The sequence below is a fragment of the Phaenicophaeus curvirostris genome, chromosome 2 (genome assembly GCF_032191515.1).
Source record: "Phaenicophaeus curvirostris isolate KB17595 chromosome 2, BPBGC_Pcur_1.0, whole genome shotgun sequence".
Lineage (NCBI taxonomy): Eukaryota > Metazoa > Chordata > Aves > Cuculiformes > Cuculidae > Phaenicophaeus > Phaenicophaeus curvirostris.
In genome coordinates, this window is record NC_091393.1 from 63,025,788 (window position 1) to 63,045,224 (window position 19,437).

Sequence of the window (19,437 nt, forward strand, 5' to 3'; positions counted from 1 at the left end):
TTCTTTTCTCAAATTTGCTCTCATTCAGCATTAAAGGAGGGGCAGGTGAAGAGGTACATATGTCCAAAGAGTTCCTCTCACTCTGAATGCGTTATGCCTATACTGGACATGCAGAGGTTAAGTTTAAATGAGTATATAATATATCTTAGCATAGGAAAATAGCCTCAATAGAAGTAGTTTATTAATTGAACACCATTGAATTGCGTAGGAAAAACAGTGGATTTTTTTCTTGATTATTGCCTCATTTTGGCCCTAAAGACAGTGTTGCCTTCCAGCTGTTGTTGAGGTATCAGCCACACCCAAGGATGGGATTGGCATTCCCAAACATGTTATAAATGCACCCATTAGCTGTAGCTGGAGAAACCAAGAACATTAGAATAAGTTGTGGAAATACAGGCATCTGAAAACTACATGGGCTAGGAGATTTGACAGACTGCTGGATAGCTTTCATGTTCTGACTTGTAGGTTTCGTAGTCCGGAATACCTGAAATGGCATTGAACTGAGCCCCAAGAACCTCAATTCAAACCATGAAAGGAAAGCAGAGGGCAGAACTATTGATTTTAAATAACTCTTCACACATAGCAATTGTCTATTAAGTCCACACATGAATTCTGTCAATGAGAGCTCAGTCCGTTAGAGAGGGGCAGTCAGACTTTGCCAAATTTTGAACAGTTCAAATCCAGATATTATTGATGTGAACTTTATCACTTGGGCTCATCTACAGGTCAATTCCCTGTGCAAGAAAAGGAACTAGCATCTTTTCATGACATCTACAGCTAAACTCTGAATATTTTGTAATGGCCACAGATCTGTGGTTTGAGCCTTTTGAAATTTGTGGGTGCTGGAAGACATCAGCTGGTAGAATATTTTCTCTTTGGCCTGTTATCTCAGCAAGGTGTGCATGGAAGATAAATTAAAAATCATTGTGATGAAGTTTAGTAAGAAAAACTGATACAGAGGAGGACTGGAACATTCCAGGCTGGCAATCTAAATGCCTCCTCAGAATCTTTGGATTCACTCCGACTTACTAAATGTTCCCCTTAGAGTTCCTGAACAAACTCAGTTATTTGGATTGAACTGTAATATCTGATTTATATTTTACTATAAAACCAGCATTGTTAAGAAACTGTTCAGGAGGGATAGGTGTGAGGCACTGTCATGTCTCATTTCATCACCTACTGGTTTATTTTTATTTTTAAATAGTTTGAAGAGGAGAAGGTAGTTCTTTTTTCTCCTTTTCCACTCTTTTGTTATTTTTTTTTGTCAAGAAGCAGACTAGTTTCAGAATAGTATTGTTTTAAAAAGGCCTTGGTAGCTGAAGACATGGTAACTTTGAAACTACTGATTGTTCACACCATTAGGGCCAATGATTGACTTAGTTTCTAATCTTTGTCTTATTTTCCAAATTTATGTCTTTATGTTTTACTTGTAATTTTTTAATGATGTCCTAGTCTTATTTAGCTATTACACAAAGAGAGGACAATACTTGTCACCCTCCTCACCTGTGAAGAAAATTGCTCTTCATAAAAATTTTCCAGACCTCCCCATAGTGTTTGGATATTATGGTACAGTCTAAATTTGCAGGCTGCAAGATCATGCTTATTATAGTACTGTCGTATCTTTAATAATCCATTTCACAAGCATTTTCCTTTATCTTCATTTAGATTTTACATATTAGTTCAAAACTTTTATAAAGATCAAGCACTGACATTTCCAGTTTTTTTCCTCCCACTACAGGGGAAGATCCTTCGTTCTAAACCATTAAAAAAAACAGAGTTCTGTTTTAGATTCAATTAATATTCTTTATACTCAGGATGTTCCAGGTTTTTATTGGACTCCCACTGGGGTGTGGGGGTAGGGAAGAAAAAAAGAAAAAATAAAGAAAATATCTGGTTTATGCAATGTTGATGATTTCTGTTTTACCACATGTGTTAAAATTTGATGCCAAAAGATAGTAATCTTTCCTGACCATTTTTAATTACATCACATTACTTTCTGCAGCAACTAAATGACACAAAAGTCCTGCTTGAAGTACTCCTGTATTCATTAAACATGCAATCCCCCACATACCCACAGATTTCCACAATTTACCAGACATCAGATTGCAATATCATAAAAGCATCCATAAGCTTCATAAATACTAAGTAGGATGTTGGGCTAACAGTCTATATTTTAATGACAGTTGCAAAAACAATAATGTTAATGCACAGAAACATATTGGACTGGCTCATGTCTGAAGACATAATTTTTCTGGGAAATAGTTAAACATTCCAGTCAAGACAGTCTTGGTCTATGTCTGGCTATGGCTGTAGCATGATTGCTGTGCAGAATATAGGAGATAGGTCTTCCACATTTTTGCAGGCAATTAGAAGTACAGCAGGGTCAACAGTAAGAGCTTCCAGGCCTTCCATCATCATCCCAATGACCTGATAGTTAGGAGAAAATGTCCATGTACCATACAGACATGCCTTCCCTTCCCTGCCCATCACTCCAGTAAACAACCCTGAAAGCAGTGAACATAGATAGCAACTTTTGCATATCGTTGTCACTACCGTAAAGGTAATTTTTTTCTTGATTCTGATACACTTTTTTGGGCAGGAGGCCCAGGTCAAGAGTTGGCATATAGAATTAGGCATCTAAATTTGCAAACTGGAATCTAAATAATTGTCCTGTTTTTTTTCCAGAAACTTTAAGAATCTAATACTACTGTTGAGGTCAAGTCAGTAAAAAATATGTATAACAAAATGAAACAAATATCTGCAAAGTCAGAGAGCTTTGTGTCTCATGTTTTCAAAACTTTAATAAATTGGTAGTTATGCTCTTGAACAGGAACAAACTCTGTTTGGAATAGATGGTGAAGAGAATGATTCCATTATTTCAAGGATATCCATTAAACTCTCTCCTATGTTTTATGAAGTTAAGAACTAGTTATGAATTCATCTTTTAGCTGATAAAAACTCTTGAAAATACTAAGGTTAAGAAACCCAAAATTTTAACTGTTGCTCTTAATTTTAATCAAAGTCATCCAATGAGATGCTTTGGCAAGGTTATTCTAATTTTATAAAACAGATTAGACTGTTCTGAGGAAAGCAATTTTGTCATTCTTCCATGAAGATAACTCAAATAACCAACTGTCCACCTTTCCAATAATTGATTAATAAGTCTTTTAAAAAAGCCAAAAACACTTATGGAAAAATATTCCCCTGTTAATATCTTATGTGTTCTGTGAAATTCTACTGCTTGATCTGGCCTGACTGCTGTTAATGGAAATACAGAACATGGTAGGGCTGGTAGCCATGTGAAATGAATCAGCCCTGGTAGCTGGTTTCAAGGTTTTACCTCAGTTTCCTGACATACATTTTTGACAGTCTGAATTCATTTCTAGATGTTCCCTGTTAGATCAGGTTATGGGCAGTCACAGTGATTTAAATTTGGAGGGATTTCAATGGGATGATTTATCACCTATGACTTCGAACTTTCTTATTTGTGAAACCATGTATCTCTGAACAAACTCTCTGAAAAAAAAAAAACCTGACAGCTTGTGTTACAGTTACAGTTCATTCATTGTTTAATTATTTTCCAATAAATTCTTGGCTTTTTCCTTCTTGAAAAAAATCTTCATGTAATGCAGGACCTTTTTCAGGCTTCATCATTAATGTTAGTGTTTTCCATTTGGTACATAAGCAAGAGAAATTAAACTTCTACAGGGACTTGTCTGGGAGGAGTGGAATTCTCTCCAAAACCTGTACATTCCCCACATGTCTGCAATGCAGCTATTACATCCATCCAAGCTTTTACTGCAGCATCTGTTTTAGTGGACTGCTAAGGTCCCAGGTTAATGCTGTCATCCATGAATCCTTTCCTCTAACCTGCCCTTAAAGCAATATACCGTTTTTTTTTTCTGTTTGGGACCAGTGTAGAGTCTCCTTTCCATAAAAAGCCACACCAAAGGTCATAATGGATACAAGGGAACCTTTTCTAGTCAAATTTTTTTGCTAAAGTATTTAAAAACAGTTTGAGATCTTTTCATCTGCAAAATGTTGTGTATACCCCAAGTATTGTATTATTACTGGCTTGCTTTCCTCTTCACTCCACCCTGTCCATCATGCTCTGACCTGTCTCATAACAGACTGTTCCAGACAAATGCTAACACTATGTTACCCCTGCGCTCTGCACTGCCTAGAAATAACATTAACTATTGTTGCCATACTGCACTATATTCCTGTGTTACTGGAGAAGAAGCAGTGGCTGAAGAGACAGACCACTGTTTTTCATTAAGCTGTTTTTGATATCTGTTTTAGTTTAAAAACAGCAGGCCAAGTATCTGCATTCAACCACAAATAAAACTATGTTTAAATAAGATTAAGGCTGTAAATTAAATTTCAGATCTTAAATTCTCTTGCTGTCTTCAAAAGCATAAGAGAAAAGAGAGAGCAAAGATTAATATACCAAACTGGTTGAAAACATAGCCTTCTTGGGAAAAAAATAGACTCCTTAGGGAGCTTTTTTGAAAATATATGAATTTTTAGCTAAAAAATTGTATTTTCAAGATGAAAATTTAAACAACAAGCAAGGCTTCAAAAAGCTGAATACTGTTGGCTCAAAAATCAAAATCTTGACTGGACATTGTAATGCCTTGTAGAACCTGTAATTTTGAAACTTCATTATTTAGTTCTTCAGGGGCTGGGGTGCTTAGGCTGACTGTGCTTGCAGGATTTAATGGTCTCCCCTTTTAAAAAAACTCAGAGATACCTCAGGAAACTTGTAAGCATCTTGGATTTTGTATTTCTCTGGGAAGTTCAACACAAAGAAACAACTCGTGGGTTTTTGGTTTTGGTTTTGTTTTATTCTCATTAAAAATCATGGGTTTTTTTACGAAAAACAAACACTTTGAATGAAAAGCATCTTTTTATTTAAAAACAGTCACAATGCATTTTTTTCTACCAATCCTATTACAGTCGTAACAAGCTATGAACAAAATATATTATTGTCATTGAAACAGTGGGCTACCTTGTTCTAAAGTTTTCCAGTGAGACCTTAATGTTATTAAAACTTACCACTTTTATTGTCCTTCGGTGAGTAATGACAGCTTATAAAAATGACTTTTATTGTCCTCTATTTAGATGACTGCTTAGATGCAGTTTCTGTTGGACTAGAATGCATTATAAATATATAAAGTCCTCAAATGTGGGTGACCTTTAATGGCCTTAATTTGTTTTCCAGTGCACCCAGTTAGATCGAAGTAATAGGCTGGTTGATGTTCAGTGTATGGGAAGAGCAGCATAAAGTCAAATGAATGCCTCTTGTGTTCCCAAAAGCAGAGGTACAGTTTTGACTAGAAAGTAGAAAATAGTTCAGGATTTCAGGATCCGTCCACATTCAAATTGTAAGAAATTTTGAATGTCTACAGCGTGCCCTCTCAGTCATTAGGCCAAATTTTCAGGTCTCAATTGATGCACAGTCCCATCACTGCAAGGGCTGACAAGGGTTGATCCTGTCTGATTAGGTTTACTTGTTGTTTAGTGAATTCATCCACAGACTTTATTACAATGGAGATTCTTAATTAAGTCTGGAGTGTGATTAGTTAGTTGCAGAGCTTCATGACTTTTGCACTGTCTTGGTGCATTTCATCCTTCTTTCACAACAGCACTGTGCCGAATTATTCTGGCTGGCAAGGACATAGGGACCATTTTTGTTGGTTTACTTAACTAATTGGTTTCAGGTGAAGAAGTGTAAGTGACTTCTGACCTCATGTGTTTCCTTTCAGACTTTCCCCAAACTCCCACAATGTAGCTAAAGCAACAATCTGAATAGCCCTTTATTGCATGAAGGTAAGGAGAGAATCGTTATTCTCATCACTCACCTGTTTGGCTGAATAAATGCTATATCCTGCCTAGCCTAAGGGACTTAGAATTTTATTTATTTTGCAGTTCCTAATTGCATTTAAAAAACAATTTGAGATCATTTTTAGGACACGATTTTTAGTTACTTTCAGATGATAGAATAGAAAAGCAGCAATGCCAAAAATATCAGTATATACGTCAATTTGAAAGGTCACTTTCCCCCCTTTTCTAACAAACATCCAAATACAAAACAGTGACTTCTAATGTAGTCACACATCCTGTTGTTCATTCCTTTAATTAAACAGTCCCATATAGTAATAGCAAATGACTGCAGGAGGAGATGGTATTGTTTCAGCAGGCATGAAGCCTCATTTTACTCAGACCAATTTAAATAGGAGTGAATCTGCTGCAGTTAGAAAGATAATGCAATTGGAAGCCTGATGAGAGAAGAGAATCAGGCCTGGAGGGTTATTTTTTTTAGTTTTCTTTTAATTTTTCTCTAAATGAGGATATTAGTGGCACAGGACTGATGATGCTGTTATTGTCTCACTTGGAAACACAGTGCATACTCATTTCTTTATGTAGCTAGTCTGTGGTACATCAGTCTGCGGGATCAGTGCTAACAGGGCAGTCTACCCTTACCCTGCTGCTATTGCATAGCTGGAATTCCTCTTGACTTTAATGCATGTGCTGTCAGCAAAAGGGCTCTACTGCTTATATTGGCATCTGAAAGAGGGAACAAAGTATTTTCTCTTTATTACCTTTATGTAAAACTTAAAACATAAAAACTTATGTAAAACTTTCTCCAGATGAGATGATATGTTTTGCACATTAAAGTCATTTCCAGAAGCACTGAACGTTCATGAATAGCTTCATGCATGTCTGAGAATATAATGCCACATCACCAGCCACAGTGCTAGCTTCAAGGATGTAAGAATGCTTTCACCTTCTCCATACACTTGTCAAAATGAACCTGTGTCTTTTATATGGAGCGTTCCCTGCCCACAGAAAGGCTAGAGGAAAAATGCCTCACTTCAGATCTTTTTGTCCCATGTACAGTTGAGAAAGGAAGTTTGTGGGTCAGAATACTATCAGTGAGCTTAATTCATCTTTTCATATCTGCTTTTATGGGAGCTTCATATAATTTTATGGGCTCTGTTATCTCTAGCATAGTTAATCATCCTCACTCTTGGTTGCACACACAGAATTCCCTGTTCTGTTTCTACTCCTTTCTTTGCAGTCTGAATTCTTTTCTGTCAGTAGCTGATCTTCACTGCATATTTCTCAATTTTTGCCTAGGTATCATTGTTCAGTCTCAAATGCTGCTGTTTAAGCTTTTCTTGTAACACTGATTTCTTATCTCTCTATTCTTCCACCTTCTCCTTTTAACTATTGTATCAAAAGGCATGAAGTGGATGAGTTATGAGAAGAATAACCAAGGAATAAATGTAGATCATGCTATGAATTTGTAGTCTATTCTGAAAATGCAGTCACTCCAAAACCAAGCTGAGAGTTCTTAGGAGTGACTAGTTGAAGAGTGCAGGTCAGAGAGTTTGATTCCTAAATTGAGGGAGCCTGAAAAGATACCTTTCTCTGTGGGATTTCAGAGACCATTTCAGGGATATGCTGTCCAGTTGTTCTATCTACACTGCAGGATACTGAAAGATACCAGACTTGGGGAGCAACTAGGTGTTTGATCCTAAAGCTAGAGAAGAATTTTATCAGCATTAATCCAGTGCTTTTCTAGGTAAGAATGTTTCTGTCATCAAGGCTGTGAGATTTTTTGTGGAAGTCAATTTTCATTTTTCAAATAAAACTCCATGCAAGTGTTATAACACCAACACTGTTAGTCTGAATGACTGGTGCTCATTCTATGCCAATTTTACTTCCTCAGGATGCCAGTGGGGAGACTTAAGCAGCTTATAAAGTGTTGTATGTGAAAGCATCTGACATCAGCTAGAGCAGAGAGATAGCATGATTTCATTGCTTTTATTTGGGACAGCTAGCCAGGAACTGCAAAGTTTTAACCCTGGCTCTGCTTCTGGGAGGGCTGCTGCATTCTGGACAGATCAATGTAAGCAGAAGAAAAAGTTTCAGTGAAGACATGGTTGATGTAGTGTCTAGTACAGGGCTACTGAAGGAAATTTGGACACTTGTATAGTATAGGAGGTGGAAGTGGAGAAAAATGTGTTATACTGTTCAGTAGAAATAGTTGAACTTCTCTAAGTGAACCTAAACCCTTTCTCTCAATTTCAATTTGTCATCTAGACTTGTTGCCTTTTAGTTTAGTTTTTTGTTTCCTTTGTTTCAGTCATGTAGATCATGATGTTGGATTTTCACCCTTTTTCCTTGCGAATGGTTGACAACTTCAAGGATTCATCCCCTCCTTTCTATAAACTGTACATGCCATTGTACAGTTGCAATAAGTATATATGTAGAACAAAAGCAGAACAAGGGTGCCTGTAATGCTGGTGCAGGAGAGAGCCTGTGTCTTTACCTCCATGTTATCCTTACGTAAATGAGCCTACATGTATGAGGAAAAATTCCTGGTAGTCAATAGTACTTGCTATGGGACTCTTTTGTAGTTATTCAAAAGCATGACCCAAGGCAAGCAAGTTTGTAAATACACAGGCTTCCCCACCCTGATTTAGGCTCTATTTGTTTCTTCTGATTGATGAAAACACACCCCAGTGGAGGCCCTTGTGGACTTCATTAATAATGCCAGTGGTTGATTGATTTGGTCCAGAATGCTTTATAACAATAGTCAGATTTAATCAGCACCAACTCTGGTTTTAACAACTTCACAGTCTCCTGGGACCATAATCCACTGAGCTTCCTTTTTCATTATTTTCAAGCCATCAAACAACCTTTAATCTCCACAAATTAAAAAAGACAAAGCACACAATGAATAATATGTAGAAAGAACAACAGAAGTGTCTTCACATGAGCTATAATAAAACCATTTCCCTGTTAGGTGACTGAATGCCAACATTGCTGTTCCCCATGATGCTGGTTATATAGAAAATTTAAATATTTAGAATCTGTTTTATTTGAACAGTTCTGCCAAAACCTATCCTTTGGATTTTCTGTTTGTCATGGAAAGCTTCAAAATAAATGAGGCCTGAGGTAGATGTCTGTGTGTGTAGGGAGACAGAATCGAAGCAGATCTGAAAGATTTGAAAATATTTGTGGGAAACATACTAAGGAAACACTTAAAAAAATAACACTTCTGAAACTTGTTGTTTATTCTCACACACAATGGATTTTTGGAAAGTATTTATATGAAGCTTTTTCTGTTGATACAGATCATTTGTGTGGTAAGTTGCACACGTTAATGATCTTCTGAGCAATTAAAGTATCCATATGACACTGCGCTGTAAAAGGTTAACGATCATTAGCCACACTTCACAATTCTAATTTTACTGGTTGAAAAAGTCTTTGACTTTGCTACTGTGTATCATCTAAGAAGTCTTTAAAATTGTTCTGGGTATGCAAGGAACTGAATTTTTGGTTGATGATCCCTGCTACCTACAGTGAAATGATTCTAGTTTACTGGAGAAGAAATCGTGGCCTGGGATATTCATGATGATGGGGGTATTCCATCCTTCAGAAGCGTAGAGATGTTTTACTATCACACCATATTTGGCATTATCTCCATTTCAGAGAACTATTTCTATTTGAAAACAGATGAAAGCAAGGTGGAATTAGCAGTTTTATTTTTAATTAACATTGTCCTTGTTTTTCTCTGAAGTTTGAAGGTAAAGCCAACCCAAATATTTGGCTTTTCTCTTGAAAACAAAGCACAATCTGAGCTATTTAATCATGGCCATATGAGAAAAAAAAAGATAGAGCTACATAAAAACTTGTTGGAGCTCAAAGAAATAATATTCGAATAATCTTATTGGCTTATACTCTTCTTTGGCTCATTCTTTTTATTGCACGCAAAACTTGGCCAAAATCAGTAAATAGTCTTCTATCAGAATTCTGTACCCCCCCGTTACAAATACTGTCTTCTTAGTTGCTATATAAATAGTGTGGTTTGGATATAATGTTCTGAAGCGAAAGACCTGTACATGATTTAATCTAAGAGGAGCCTTCAGATTTGTGCAGGGTTAGAGCAGGGGAATTACTTTTTGACCAGGATTCGTGTTCACGCTATTCATGAAATCTTATACTGAGGACAAGAGTTAATGCATTCCAGGAGCAGTGTGACTCAATAGATGATGGCACTTTACAGGATTTGCTTCTTGCTCTGTTAAAACACTTTTCATTGCACAACACCGTTCTTGTAATTAGAGACATGAGTAATAATATGCATGCTATTTTCCACCTGCTTACTGCCTCCTCTTTGACAAGATGAAGAGCAAGTCAGTATAAAAGTAGACACTTTTAAATTCGTCTGTTATTAATTAGCTTTTAAGGGTGCAGTTATATTCTGAGCGTTAGTTTGATTTTAGCCATAGAAGAGGCAGTGAGAATGATGATAGCATAAAATTCTGCATTATGGCTGTCAAAGTAACACTCCCTGAAGCATGGAGGAAGAAAGGAGAATTTCTGTTTTAACAGCTTGTTTAATCTCTGCATCAGTGTCAGAGTGCCAAATCCTTAACATTTTGTAATACCTATCTCATCTGCTATAAGCTAGACAGAGGTGCGTGTTGAACGTTTTGTAAGATGCTCTGAGACATGTAAAGGAGAACTATCTGAATGCAAAATAACATCCTCCATTTTTTAATATATCTGCATATTTTTTAATTATGCCCCTCAGATCATGTTCCCATAAACCAGTCAGAAGCCTTTCTGGCTACGATGGGCTGCAGCAGCCAGGGTTCATGTCCCTGTGGTCTGAGATTATTACAGTGAAATCTGAGAGGAATAACAATCAGAAGTCCCACTACACTTTTATCGCTGAGTCTTCCACCAGCAGTGCTGAAGTGGGACACAGATGGACGAGCTGCAGAGTACATGAGCGTGTTGCAGGGGGTGGCTGTGCAGGGCAAATCTCCTGTGAGTGGGGAACCTAGGGAAGTCTAGCTCAGGCTAGAGTTACGCTCCTTTTTCTGTGAAGAAATCATGACAGAGCATGGCAATACCTACTAAGGTTGTGCTTTCTCAGGGCTCACGTGAGCAAAAAACTTGGCAGGGCCTGAGGAGGCAGTTTCTGTCTCACATGCCAATGCAAGGAGTTGAGATGGCTGTTTGGGGGGCTGGCTGTGCAGCCCACATGGCAAGCACTGCAGTTGTAGTAGGCGGTGTAATGAAACAAAGAAATGAATTATGCAACAATCATATGAATTATGAAAAAAATAAACAAAAGGCAGCTTGATTCTTATGTTAATCTGGTTTACATCTTGAATAAGTTTATATCCAGGGGAGCTGTCTGTAAAGTGGTTGGAAGTGAGCTGATACTTAGAAAATAAAGTGTAGACACAGTGCAGCCACCTCAGGCAGGACTTAAGTAATAAGGCTGGAAAACACTGCACAGTGCCAACAGCATTACAGTGTGTAGCAATGGCAGGTACGTGGCACACACTGCAGCCAATGATGCCACCGTGCACCTCTGAAATTAGGTGAGGTATCCAAAGTCATATCCTGACTAAGTATTTCAGTTTCCCAAATGATAAATAGAAATGACTCCTGCTTCACTGAGGGAAAGCACTTGGTTGATAAACATTCCTGTAAGGTGGCTGGCTTAATTAAGTACCAAATTATGAATTCAGGCACAGCCGTTTGCAAATTTTGTTTTCTAATTTTTAATAGAGCAATTCAAACAAATACTTAAGCTCACCTGGCAAGGAGTTTAATTTTCACAGCTCTGTGGAAAAAATGGAACAGCTTTATTTTCACTTCAAATATTTCTTTAAAAATGAGAGATTTTTCCACTGGCTGCAGACTAACATTTGCTGGTCAATATACTCATAAAGCAGGAATGGTAGCTTTGCGCAATTTTGTTTAATGAATCAGCCATTAGATTGCTATAGCAAACTGGCCAGCTAGCCACTGTGTTTGGAAAAAGTCAGTGATATTCTATTGCTATATTTTTGGGTGGTGGCCTTTTTTTTATTGGTTGGTTTTGCAGTTTGAATGCTATAGTGCTGCTCTGCTTTGGCAAGGTGAGACAGCCGTATCTAGAAATAATAGAAACTGATGTTTCCTCTTTCGTGGGAAAACTGTTGTCAACCTGTTTGGCCGATAACTGCTTTGGGTTGTATCCTTGCAGGATAAGGCAGACTTTGGTGCAGTATTTTCTTATTTTAGGGGAGCAAAGTTAACAAAGTCAAGCAAGAGCACCTGGAGATGATAATCTGTCCTTGTTTAGTCTTGTAACTGAGTGAATGTCTTCAACTCATTGAGCAAAGGAGATGAAGGACCTCATCTCCTCAGAAGAACGGAAGATTTTTTACTCTGCTTGTGAAGCCTGATGCCATGTGACTGACCAGATGGTTAAAAGGATTTTTGATTTGTGTTAAGGTTGCATTGGAAGACCTAGTGTAGAGAGTAATGTAAACAGTCTGGCTAATGCAATCCACTTTGCAAAGGCTTGTTATCATTTTCAGATATTGCTGTTAAAGATTTAACAAAAATTATCTATTCTTGGTCCACTGCTTTCTCACATTTCATAGATGGTATGGTAAATGTTTGACTCAGGATATTCAGGATGTACATTTTGGCTCTAATGCAAAATGCATCTTTGGAATAACTTGGATATAATATAATTTATACTAACTTCATGTTAGTTATCTACAGGAAGAGTAAATGTGCATACTTAAACATTTAGAGCCAGATTCTGTCATGCTTGAAAATGAAGACTGGTTCCTCAATGAGTTTTCATCAAGTCACTGGACAAATCTTACACTATTGATTTATTCACTAAAAGAAGAATGGCAAAATTTAAAATTACATTTAATTTAAAACCAGGTAACTAGTTTGATCCCTTATAATCTGTACAGTGGCAGCGTGAGAACTTCAGGAGGAACAGGATTATTAATGAATAATTGAGTACTTTAAATTAGTTATAACTCTTGGAGAAGAGAAATTTGAATACTCACATAATACTTCTCATCTATTTAACCAAGAATTTGGGCTAAAAAATAAACAAACAAGCAAGCAAACAAACAAAATTCTAAAGTAACAGGCATTTGTGGCGAACCAGTTCATTTTCTTTTACAATCTTGTGGTTAGTCTTTCTCACAGCACTCCTAGTATTTCAGATTTTAATAATAATAAAGAATTGCAGAGTTGTGTGCAAAACCTTCCCTAAACCAGAAATTCTTTAAAAAAATGCAACAGAGAAGTGGGTTTGGATTTTGGTTAATGAGCAAGTCATCCTGTTTTCATCTGAGATCTCTATCTTACGGGTCCGCAAACTTTTGCCTGTTGGTAGAACCAGAATTTATGTATTGCAGAGGTGTTGATTTGACCTAGTGCTACTTAGCTACTCAAACCCCGAGTAAAAATTAAGAAAATCATGGTGTGTGTTGGCTGTGGTCATGTTCTTTTCAGGTAATGCTAAATGGGAGCTGGGTGTCTTTGTGTTCTGGATCTTGGTTTCAATAGGCTTAGTGCATTTCCAGATGATCTTTCTTGTACATTGCAATGTCTTTGCATATGAAACCACATAGATACATGAGACCATCTGTCTGCGATTTATTCTACTTTGTTCAGTGGAGTAAACTACATACATTAATCTTTACGGCTATGTTGAAACCATGAGGGTTTTTTTTAGCCACAATCATCTACCCGAGTTCCAAAAGTGCAAAATAGTGATCAGCTGTACATTGAGAGTACTCTGCAAATGCACACAAGGGGCCTGAAATATTTGATTCCCACAAGTTTTCATAAACAAGAATAAGTAGGGGTAGGAATGTTGCCAGCTTTCTCCAGGCCTTGAGAACTCATGTGCTGATGCATATCTGAACATAATATAAACCAAAACATGGTGCCAGATGAGTATTAATGCCGTAATTTAGTCTTAGATATTGGGACTAAGATTTGCGCGTTTATTGTTACTTATTCCTTACAATCAGTACTTGGTCTATGAACAAATATTAGGCTTAATTGGAAACATACTTTGATGTGAATATATTTAGATGAGGACTGATGTATTGTCCATTGAATTTAGTGAGTATTTTTTCACGGATTTCTACTGGAGGAAGATTGCACCATGGAAATACTCTTTGACTTAGGTTTATGAATGATCTTTATAAGAAGTTAGTATCAGAAACAAGAATGTTCCTGCATTTCTTTGTAGAATTGAGCTGCATTTGATTTCTGTTAAAAGATGAGTTCATTTGAAATGGTCAAGAGAGATCAAGCAGGCAAATTCTTGTAAGAGCAGGGTTTCATAGGAAAGTCTAGTGTAAGATGCCTGTACGCTGGCCAGAATGGATGCGAAAATAACTTCTTGTTCATAAAGGATATTAAGTTGGCGTCTTAAACTGCATTATATCACCTCATCTGCCTCTTCAGTGAAGGAATCTCTCCTGATACAGAAGGCTAAACACAGTCTGGAAACCCTGAAAGAATATGAAGCTATGGACCTACACTTCTCCTTCAACAGAATGAAGTCATTTAAGGATTTTTTTCCATTTTTATTAGCTGACATGCTTCCTTTTATGCTGCATTTTTAGCAGCAACAGACATGATATGTTCTGGGTGATGAAATTGGTCAGTAACAGGTAAAGAACCTTCTAGTTTACCTTGAGGATGCTTGTTTGCTGGAGTTAGGAATAAGAGGGCCAATGCTGTAATGGATCATTTTGCCATCCAGGCAATGTAAATTTTTCTGGAAGAAGATAAGCGCTTGAATAGAAATTATCCCACTTCCTTTCTGGGCTGAACATTTTTGATCATATGTGAAAATACAATCTGGTGTACTCTAAATGGAAATCCATTCAATGAAATTTGAAGATTATGAATACTTGTTGAAAATATAAAAACACATTGCAATGAGTTCTCTTGGGATCTGTTAAGTTCAGTGGTTCAAGAATGTTTCATCCTAAGTAAATGGATAAATTTCTTATCTCCTTGAGATGTGAATTTGTTCAAGGGTTGAATGAGTGTCAATAGGAAGACTATTTTTCCGTTCTAATTATTATGGTTTTGAAATAAACTAGCACATAACTTGTTTAAATCAATATTTGAAGTGTTCTGACAGGTTACTTAAATCAGGCTTAATTAACTAGGACAGACAGATGATTTACGTAACATTTTACTTAGCAGAAAGAGTCATACAACTTAAGTCTCTCTATACTGAAATTTGGACATGAACATATTCTGCCTGTATATCTTCCAAGAAACATGGAAGAACTGCAATATTAACTGTCTCTAATGTTATATTGCACTCTTCCAGAGCATGTGTATCTCCTGTTGGAGTATTTTTATTCATAGGTTTCGTGTTACCTGCTTCCTATAGGTACATTGAGCTTCAAGCATGAATAAAAGATCCCTTTATTGTCTAAATTGACTTTTCGTGGCTCATTATGGTAATGAGATAGAGGGAGAAGCAACTAAGTGAAAACAAAATTTCTCGGAATGGATTCTGTTTGCCATATTTGCATTTTAGGCTTCAGGAAATTGAAAGGAAATGTTTGTATAGTGGCAGGATATGTTAAAGTAGCATACAGATGCCTTCACAGTTTTCTGCAGACTGGGCAACTTGTTTCTGCCGAACACACTGAAATTTAGACCTAAATACAGAAATTGTAATCATGAAAATTCCACATGTTGGGAGAAGCTGTGATAAGACATAGCATAACAATTGCCAGAATTTCTGATATAAGCGCTGAAACATCTCCTGTTACAAGACTAACAAGATGGTTATCGTACCTTAAATAATACAGTGCTTGGTGTTTTAGGTATGCTACAGAAAGACACACAGTTACCCAGTTTGTTCAGGATGACTTTTCCAGAAAAGCCACATAATTTCTCCTAGTTATTCTCTCCTTCCCCTAGTAAACATTAATCAACAGTTTAAGTGACCCATCAAAAATGAATAAATCGAGTCTTTCCTAAATAAGGATTTATTTCTAATAAATAAATTATAAACTGCTAACACAATGCTCTGTAATAAGAGTTATACCCTACTGCTATTGAGGCATTTTTCTGTTCATGGAAAATAACTTGATTTATTGAAATGCAGACTGTTTTTTTAGGGAGAATTCATTATTAGCAATAACATCTGATTCGAGACTTTAGGCAGTATGTGAAGCTTATCCACTGTATTTGTCTTGATATGCTTCGCATTGACAGAAGATGAAGCATTTCCGTAGGGTATTTACTATTAAAGACTGAGGCAAAGAAGGCATTAAGTACCTCAGCCTTGTCCTCATCGTTTGTCACAGTTGTTCCATTTGCATCCAATAGGGACTGAATATTCTCCCTGGTCCTCCTTTTATTGTTAATGTATTAAAGCATGAAGCATATTGCCTGGTAGCACATTAGCTTTTGAGCAAGGAAGGGAAGTAATAAACTATTCTGGACTTTTTGTGAATAAAATTAATGAGTGAGGTTCAGCAGATAAGTGATAAGGCTCAGTCATTTGGTGCATAGAGAACTGACAGACATAAGATCCATCAGGCTGATTTATATCCTTTTGAATTGATGAAAAACGATCTATATTTTATCTGACAATTTATTTACAACTAATAATAAACTCCTCTTTTTGTTACAATTTCCCAGCTGTAGAAGTAGAGGAAGAAATTAAAGGTTCAAAGAAAGGGAAAGTCCTTCCTGAAAATAACAGTTTCTTCTATATAGGTGGGGTTTTTTTGTTTGTTTTGAATGCCTGTGCTGATTCTTGCTCTTCATAGGCATATTTTTTCATCAATAAAGTCCTCCCAATTACAGGACTTACCTTAGCGTTTGGCATGAAGCCTGTTTTATTTGGCTATTTTTCATACTTTTGCTATTAAGAACATTCATTTTTATGTTTAAACCTTCCTTTGATTACTGTCACTGGATTTCCTGTTTTCATTCTCACTTGCAATGTCAGGTTTCACCAGTGTTCTGACTGTCCCTCCTAAGGTCATAAACCACATTTGCAAACATCCTTTGACATCTCTCCCGTAATACTACTTCTTTGTACTTACCAGCCATAGGGCAAAAAAAAGACTGATATAAACCTGGCCTAATGCATGAGAAACAATTTTCTGCTGGAGCAGCTGCTTATAGAAAACCTTGCCTTGGAAAGCCCCACAGGAGAGTAAAGGCCATTTATCTTAGCCTGTAACACCTGCTCTGAAATCATCACAATGCAAGTGACTGCACTGACCCATGACTCCAGTGGTTTTGATCCAGCAGTGCAATCCTTTGATGGTTGTTTCAATCTGTAGAAATTAGAACTGCCCAGAAATTAGGTGATGTAGCTTGTCCTCACTGCTGAAATAGTCTGTATCTGCTTCTTCACTGGGAATTCTCCATCACACATCTTCATGCTGTTACATTTTTGCCTGTCTGGATGACCTGACAATATAGTCTCAGTACAGTGATGTATTTTCTAAACAAAGCTGACAACACAAAAATTTATTGCTGCTCTGGGTTTATGAGAGATAATAATACCTGCACATCTGCCAGATTGTGTTGTTAGTTACAGCGATGTAAAATGAGAGGTCACTAGCTAACGGGATGGTCCCAAGGTTTATCAGCATGAATGAGAATTTAGTGGAGTTTAAAGAGTAGCAATTTCCTCCCTCTTACTGTAGCTTCTTCACCCTGTTTGCTCCTTTCTGCTTGATTATACACAAAACATAAGAACTGAACAACTAAGGCAAATGATGTGTTTTCCAGGGTTCTTGTACCTTGTAACTGGTTAATCATAATCCAGATTCACTGAGGGAAAGATTTATTTTGCCCAGTCTTAGAGGATGTTGATGATGAATTTCCAATTTGTGAAACCATAGCTACTTCCGTGGAGGTTTTAACATGCAAGTGATTAACTTTTTCCCTTTATTAAAAGAGGCTTTCTGTCCTCTCTGCACTGATTCTCTAAGCAGAGTTTATTATCTAAACACTGATAGTTGGAGAGTTATTCAGTCTCTGATTATGTCAGTGGCAGACCAAGACAAAACCATGCAAAAATCAGTTTATCTAGCCATCCTGCTCAAATACTGTATGAAATGAAAAGGGAGGGGATCAACCAAAGAACTGAAAAAAACACTCCATCTGTGCCGTGTAATCAAGTTTGCAAATGATACACTTGTTTTCAAACCTTTTATGTGGATTGGAACAAATTTGTTTTGTAAACCAGACCACTATGTGTATGCTATTTAAAGGATGAAGGTGTTGAACTTCCTTCCACCTTTTCCCCTGCATCGGAAGTCTCATTTATTTTGGTGATCAGCATTTAAAAGAAGCTGGCAAGGTTTATTAACTATCTAAATTTCATGTGATAAAAGACTGGCTTTAAGGTTCCTGTGGAAATAATGGGTAAAGTAGAGAGTCTAACTCATTTATTTATCTCTCTTGATCCCCTGGTTCATAGTTTCATGTAAAGGCTAGAAATGAGTAGACATGTAAACTTATCTCGCATCCAGAAAAGATCTGGGACATATTGTTAAGGCAGAGATAAAAATGCATTACTTTTTCTTGGTGTTTGATCTCCAGAGCTTGATGTTTTATCTCTTGGTGTTTGATCTCTTTTTCTTGATGTTTGATCATCGAAACCAGAATCATCAGAAAAGAATGTGGAAGAATTTTCACTGTATTGAGAGGTTATTATAAAACTAGAAAGGAAGAGCAGAATATAAACATCTAAATGAATGTCTAGATGAATAATTCATAAAAGGAATCATAAAAAGTAGGATTTTTACTGTTCCCTCTGAAAAGAAAGAGTAGTTTAGGGACTGTGGAGTAGGTGAGGATTTTTTTTTAAGGTGGCAGAGAAATATTTGGTTATCTATTGATTATATCCAGTGTAGGAAAGAGGGTGTTTATATATTACTAGGAATGCATTATGAAGCAGTTACATGAAAAGGAAACTAAAGTTCCTAACACTGTACGGATAACATGATGTAACTGGAATTTTAGCTCTAGCAAGCTCTTCAAATACAATACTTCTATACAATCAAAGAAAGGTGGAAACCCCGTTTGATAAATCTAGCAGGTGCTTTCTGTATAGCTTTTTCAGTATTTTTTTCTTTTCCTTCCCAAAGCATCCTCATGTGATCAAGAACTTCAGTCAGCCCTGGAGGAAGCTAAACAGCCCCAGAAAGACAATGTGTTCATTCCAGAATGTGCTCAGGGTGGCCTCTATAAACCAGTACAGTGCCACCCTTCCACAGGCTACTGTTGGTGTGTTCTGGTGGATACGGGACGTCCCATCCCTGGTACATCAACAAGGTAAGGCAATACTCATTCAATGCTCAAAAGCTGTTGTGAGAAGATACCTTAGTGTCCATGTGCTAGCATGTAGTCTTCTATTGCTGGTGGAATTACATAGTTTTTTTTCCCACTATGAAGATTAAGTGAAATGTTTCCAAGAGCCATCAAAAGTTAAGGCCATATGCCTGAACAGTTTCACTGCAATGTCATGGGAGTTTTACTTTCCTAGTCCTCTTTTTTACTTTATATTTTGGGCTGGGAAGCCAAGATTTG

At 36.9% G+C, this 19,437-nt stretch overlaps 1 protein-coding gene across 4 annotated transcripts in view; it reads left to right on the forward strand.

The window, feature by feature from the left end:
* SMOC2 (SPARC related modular calcium binding 2) overlaps nt 1–19,437 on the forward strand; it is a 267,516-nt gene that overhangs the window by 206,340 nt on the left and 41,739 nt on the right. For all 4 annotated transcript variants that reach the window (XM_069852261.1, XM_069852258.1, XM_069852260.1 and 1 more), the window contains one exon: nt 18,996–19,182. In XM_069852261.1, coding sequence (XP_069708362.1) covers nt 18,996–19,182 — 187 coding nt within the window. The remainder of the gene's footprint in view (nt 1–18,995; nt 19,183–19,437) is intronic.